The 6,935-nt window shown below is 40.5% G+C and overlaps 1 protein-coding gene across 1 annotated transcript in view; it reads right to left on the bottom strand.

Moving 5' to 3' along the window:
- Positions 1 to 5,709, bottom strand: part of LOC107615730 — a 13,364-nt gene extending 7,655 nt beyond the window's left edge. Inside the window, exon 1 of the mRNA XM_016317767.1 lies at positions 5,610 to 5,709. Coding sequence (XP_016173253.1) covers positions 5,610 to 5,709 — 100 coding nt within the window. The remainder of the gene's footprint in view (positions 1 to 5,609) is intronic.

The raw sequence follows: 6,935 nt of genomic DNA, 5'->3' as shown, positions 1-6,935 counted from the left end.
GACCCATGCAATGTGATATTCTTCCAATCATCGTTCCTATGCCTTGAAACTTTGACCTTAATGAGCCTAATTCCTAACTTGCAACCACTACATAACTTATTCTTGCTTTTAATTCCACAAAGAGCTCTAAGTTGTCCATCCGTTTCAATCAAACCATATTCAAGCGAGAAAGTGAAGCTTATGGATAAGAATTTTACCCACTCGAATGTTGTGTTGGATGGTGACTCGGGAAGGGAGACCTCCCCACACTTAGACAATGCAAGGTCTACTTCCTTGTGCTCTTCTTTGTGTATTTCCACCTCCTTGCGGGCTTTCTTGATTTCAACCTTTCCCCTTTTATCACATAGCTTGGTGTTGTCTTCAAGAACTTTGATTTCTTGCCTAATGGGAGGTGGTTCAATTTTGGATAGAAATTCATTGATGAATAAATCCATTTCTTGGTCAACCTCTTCATATTCTTCAATTTCGATATACACCAAGCCGACGTTTTCCTCTTGGTAGCTCTCTTTCTCATTGCTCACCAAGGGTATGGGAGGTTGTGCACACTCTTTTATACTTTCAACTTCATGTCCAATGGGAGAGGATTCCATTGTAGAGAGAAATTCATTCATGATCGAATCCATCTCTTGATAGGCCTCTTCCAAGTCTCCAACGATGAGATGCCTTGGGGGTTGCGCACCTTCTTCAACTTCAATATCAAGCTCCTTGGAAGAGTGCTCCATGAGACTAGATTCCCTTGGACTTTCAACATCTCCTAAATCTTCAATCACTTCTTCCTTTTCTTCAATGATTATAGGTTCCTCTAGTTGCTCCAATACAAAATTTGACTCCTTTTTCTCCACCAAATTTTCCAATTTCACCCTCATACTTTGCTCTTCTTTTGGCTTTCCACATGTGGTCATGGAAGTACCTTGAGTATTCAAGCATTGGTGGGCTAAAGTGTGCACCACCTTGGTCAAATTGGTCACAAACTCAAGTGTATCCCGCTTCATGGCTTCTTGTCCTTGGAGTAACAAAGTAAGAGGATCGTCTATTGGGGCTTGTGGTGGGTAGGAAGGTTCATTATTTTGGAGGGAGGGTTCATGGTAGGAAGGTGGTTCTTCTTGGTAAAGGTATGGAGATGATGAGTATTGAGGTGGTTCATGGTAGTAATCGTGATAAGGTTGTGGTGGTTCTAAAGGTTCTTGCTCATAATGATCACAAGGATGTGGTATGGGTGATTGGTTATATGATGGATATGGATCATAGGGTGGTGGCCAAAAGGAACAAAATCTATACTAAAACTAAAAGAGACATTTCAACAAACACATAAAGTGCAAGAGGAGTAAACATTATTAAATGCAAGAATTAAAGGAATCTACAACTACAAAAACAAGAGATCAACAATAGAAAAGCAAAGAAGACACATTTATTATGAACTACCTCTTATTGAATTGGAAGAATGTAGAAGGAACAATACTAGATCTACAACAAAGTATAAGAACAACATAAAGGAAATTACAACAAAGGAGTAGAAGGAGATTGAATGCAGTAACAAAGAATTGAGAGATAGAAGTGGAAGAAAGCAAAGATTAAAACCTAGATCTAAGAACTAAACCTAATCCTAATCCTAATTCTAGAGAGAAGTGAGAGCTTCTCTCTCTAGAAACTAACTTTCAAAACTAAACTAAAACTAAAAGTGATTATTGGTTGGGAATGATGATGATCTTCTTCTTAATCCTTCATCCTTTTATTCCTTTCCCTTAACAATTTGGCGCCAAAAATGGGTTCAGAAACCCTCTCAAATCGCCAGGCACGTGTTGCATTAATGAGGTCATGTGCCATCATCGGCGCGTGCGCGCATGGTACGCGTGCGCGTCCCTGGTCGATTCTGCAATGTGCGCGTGAGCGCCTTGTGCGCGTGCGCGTGCATGGCTGACTTTGCTTCTTTGACTTTTTATGCTTCTCTCCACTTGTATGCTTCCTTCCTTGCTTCCTTTGATCCATGCCTAGCCTACTTCAATCCTGGAATCACTAGCAAACACCTCAAGGCATCTTATGGAATCAAAGAAGAACTAGAATTCATCAAAATAAGGCTTAGAAAGCATGTTTTTACACTTAAGCACGAATATGGGAGAGATAACAAAATCATGCTAATTCCTAGGCTAAATGTGACAAAAGGTTATCAAAATACTCTGAATTCAATGCAAAACAAACCGTCAAATTGGGGTTTGTCACCCACCTAGCACTTTCATTTAGTGTCCTTAAGTTGGACTTATGGGGAGCTCCTCATCAAGGTGGCTTGTACTTGAATCCTTCCTTGAACATCCACCAATGCTTGAATCTTCAATAAACTCCATCATTTGAAATCAATAGCTCCAAGTTTTGATGGAGTTCTTCACAAACCATGAGCTCCCAAAATTGATTCTCCTTGTGCGATCTGGAATCCCACACTTTGTTTTTACACCCGTCCTCAAGTTGATTATCATTAATCCATCCGGGTTGCAAGCAAGGTGAATTCTCAATTAAGCGACCAAACATCCTTCTAGACCCAAGCAATCTATTTCTACACCAACCCTTGCAATTAAGCCTTGAACATGTAACCATCATGGACTTTAATTTACAATACCAACCACTAACCATCTCCCTTTTGCTCTTAAAACCACAAAGAGCTCTAAGTTGCCCATCCGTCTCAAGCAAACCATATTCATGTGGGCTAACTAAGCTTAGAGATGAGAGATTTACCCACTTGAATAAAAGAATGGATGATGATGGCTTGGGGAGAGGTATTTCCAATGAGCTTACAAGCTCCACTCTGTTGTGCTCTTCTTGAATCACCTCCACCTCTTCATAAGATTTTTCAAACTAAATCCTTTGTTCATCAATTTCATCTAACTCTTCTCCATCGCTCAGATCATAAATAGAAGGATGAGAGAAATCTACCTCCACATTGCTTTCTATCTCACCGAGAGAAGGTTCTTTAAGTTCAAAGGATTCACTACCAAGAAATTTTGATGCTTGATCTTCATCACCAAAGGAACTCAATTCTTGCTTCATTCCTTCCAAATTTTCATTCAACAATTGTTTTGGAGGTTGTGCACTCTCCTCCTTAACATCAAATTCAATCTTCTTGGAGGGGTTTCCCTTAACTCTGGGTTCCCACGGAGGTTCCACATCTCCTAAGTCTTCAACCAATTCTTCCTCTTCTTCAACAATCATAACTTCCTCCAATTGTTCCAACACAAAGTCACATTCCTCATTTTCATCGGAGTTTTCAATCTTTCCTTCATGCTATGCTTCTCATTTGATTCTCCACATGTGGCCATGGGAGTTCCTTGAGTGCTCAAACATTGGCACGCGGTCGCGTGGTAAGGCTGGTGCTTCCAGCACCATTCCAGCGTCACTCCATCATAACTTGCTGCCATACACCTCTTTTACGTCGATTTTTAAGGGCACGCGTTCGCGTGGGTGACGCGGACGCGTGGGAGGCTTATTTTCCAAATGACGTGGCCACGTGGGTGACGCGGACGCGTGGGCATGTTTGTGCCTAAGGCACGCCTCCAGCCACACTTTTGCGTGACTCTCTGTCCAATTCTCTTTTCTTCAAAACGCACTGGTGATGCGGACGCGTCAGTGACGCCTACGCGTCGTGTGCGTGTTTGTTTTTTTTATGTAGTATGCAATATGCATAATGCAGAATGCAAATGCTGATATGGATGTTATGAATAATTCCAGGTTCAATAGAATAAAACAAAACTTTAAAACAAACAAAATGAAATAAAATTAAAATTGAAAAGGAACGATCATACCATGGTGGGTTGTCTCCCACCTAGCACTTTTAGTTAAAGTCCTTAAGTTGGAGATTTGGTGAGCTCCTTGTTATGGCGGCTTGTGCTTGAACTCATCCTGAAACTTCCACCAATGCTTGGACTTCCAATAAGCTCTATCAATACCAAGTAAATTTCTCAAGCTTTGATGGAGTTTGTCATAAGTTTTGAGCTCCTAAATTTGATCCTCATATATGCCTGGATCCCAAATCTTGTTTCTGCACCCGTCTTCAAGTTGATCATCATGGTTCCATCCGGGTGGCAAGCACTCTGAATTCTCTACGGAGTACCAAACTCTTCTTTTAGATCTCACCAAATTATCACCAGTTGAACCCTTACATCTTTCTCTTGAAGTATCAACCTTGATAAGCCTTGATTTGCAACTCCAACCACTAAACATTCTTCTGTTACGCTTAATGCCACAAAGGTTCCTAAGTTGGCCGTTCGTTTCAAGAATACCGTACTCAAGTGGGATAGGAAGACGAACAGAGATAAGTTTTACCCACTCAAGTGAAGGAGTAGACGACAACCTAGGTGGAGAAGTCTCCAACGTTCTTGACAAAGGTATGCGCACGAACTGCGCATGCGCACCTTCGTCTAGTCGTGTTGCTGCGCTCGCGCGCGGACTGCACGTACGCACCTTTCCCTTAAGTCGGTCACTGCACATGCACACTGGCTGCGCATGCGCACTGTTCGCGCTAGACGTCTTAATTGTCTTTAGCGACCCCCGCTAAAGCCTGGCGCAAAACTGGGTCAAAAGCCGGGTCTTTGCGTTTTATTTCGGTCTCTTGTACATATCTGAATCCCCTCTGAACTTGTGCAAGAGTATTAAGTGTTAAAATCCTAATCTATATCAAAAATCTCTCTCTCCAAGAGAGTAGAGAGGATCCAATCCTAAATCCTAAAGAAGAAGGGTTAAAGGTCCAAGTTACAGGGAAAATAAATAAAAGAGTTAAATCAAATACTTGAGAAATACAAATATAACTAAAAGATAAATTATGTTAAACTCCATAAAGTCTAAACTAAAACGGAATAAAATACAATACCTACGAAAATTAAATTAAATTCTATAAAAGGGGAAAACCGAAACCAATTTATTAATCATTGTGAACTCAATAGTTTGAGTCGACAACTAACTTTAACCTTAAGAAACGACTAATTAAACATGAGGTTATTGAGATCAGAAAGGTATCCTCAACTGATCATGGACTCCTAGTTTAGTTAAACAGGTGAACTGAAAGGAAACAAATCGTTCCCAATTAATTTCACCCTCGTCTTAGGTTAAGAGTAGTGTGGACTATTCCTATTGATCCTATCTTGGAGTTCAAGAATATGGAATGGTTCTCTAAAATAATAGTAATTAAATAAAAAGAACGGTAAATTTAATGAACAAGGAATAAAGTTTTTGGGTTTTTATATGTTAAAGGTATTGGTTATTATTTATGTGGAGGGACGTTAAGGAACTCTTCTGCTGGGCTCCAAATTTATGAAGCCAATATTTAAAATAACCCAAAACAATGAACACTGTTGGTTTGAAAACATGCTTTCCTAAGAGACAACCAAATCTTCGATATGATGGTTACGCTAATATAAAAATATTTTTAAGAAATGATCGTACTTTAAGTAGAGCAGTTTTACCACGGCAACGGTCCCTTAACGTTTACACACGGAATAATAACCAATAACATTTATAAAATAAAACGAACAAATAAACTAAAATAAAAACAAAAATTAAAAATAATCAACGATACTCAAGAGTGGGGGTAGCGAAACTCAAACCAAGGTTACAACAACGTTCCTTACCTTTAATATTGTCCTTGTACGTAGTTCCAGTTTTGTTAGTCTCTACCTTCCTCGGTGCTCCTAGACTAGTTGGGAAAGTCGTTGTTGTGGAAGGTGTCATGGTGTCTGTTTCTGGTAAGGTGTTACGTACGGCTCTTTTATCAATACCACCTGGGAAAGTACTGTTGGTTGGAGGTGGTTTAATGATATCAGTTCTCGGTAAGGTCCCTCGCATGGTTCTAATACCTATAGTACCTGGGGGAACATCAATGGTTGTTCCGGGTGGTATACTAATACTTAGCGGAGGAGTTGTGTTGAGACCTGGTGGTATAAGTGTTCGGGAGATGATGGTTTGTAGTAGTGTACTAAGATTGGAAATAGGTGGTATAGTTGGTGGGATACTCGGTATACTCGGTATGTATCTAGGTGGGGTTAAGGTTGGGTCAATGAGGGTTCCTGGTGGTAGAGGTATATGTGGTGTAGGTATAGGTAGTTAGGTTCTCAGAATACTAGGATGAATACTATAGGCTCATCTTGTTCTCAGTTCCCTAGCAGAGTTCCTTTGTTACCTAGCTAAAGTTCGTTGGGACGCAGTTAACCTGGCTCGCTATTTGGTTTGTCGTGGGCTTCGAAAGTACCGATTACTTGGAGTTAAACTCTCGTTCCTTAACTTCACACGACACGTTGTTCACCTTTTCTACCTTTCACTACTTGGTGTGAGAATAGTACTTGGAAAGGAGGGTTTATTACTCGGGAGTGTAGGTGGAGTTGGAAGTTACGTACTATGATAACCACAAGAAGAAGTTCCCGTTTCTCTCTACTTTGCCCCTCATGATCTTAAGCGCTGACGGAAATGGCTCCATCATTTAGCTAATCGAAGGGTTGTAGACTCGTGAGTTTTATTAGGGTACCGATGTACACCTCTTAGTTTTCCTCTCGTATCGTACTTTCTCTGTGATCTTTGAGGTCACCTGTTGCTCCTTGTACCGAAACATAACTTTGTTCACCTCCTTCGGTATTGTCAACATCTCCTTCTTCACTAACTTCTAAATCCTCTACGACTTGGAGGTACCTTTAGATCTTAATATCTCATGGGGAGGTTATTCTAACTTTAACTACAGTTCTTCCGGTCACGTGTTGGAGGTACCGTATAAGGAATACTTCTGAACCTACCCTATCTAGTTCTTCATTCAAGGGAACCACTACTCTTAGTACGTAGTTCAGGAGGATCACTATTTAGATGTAGACGTTTACTTGAGGAACTCATACTTCTGAGAAGAGACTAACTCAGATGTTTACTACACCTTCATCTTCGGGAAGCTTTTCCTACCTGCCCTCAACTCATGT

The sequence above is a fragment of the Arachis ipaensis genome, chromosome B09 (assembly GCF_000816755.2).
Source record: "Arachis ipaensis cultivar K30076 chromosome B09, Araip1.1, whole genome shotgun sequence".
In the NCBI taxonomy this organism is placed as follows: domain Eukaryota; kingdom Viridiplantae; phylum Streptophyta; class Magnoliopsida; order Fabales; family Fabaceae; genus Arachis; species Arachis ipaensis.
The sequence above is the reverse complement of the archived record's forward strand: the minus strand, read 5'-3'. Positions and strand labels throughout refer to the sequence as shown.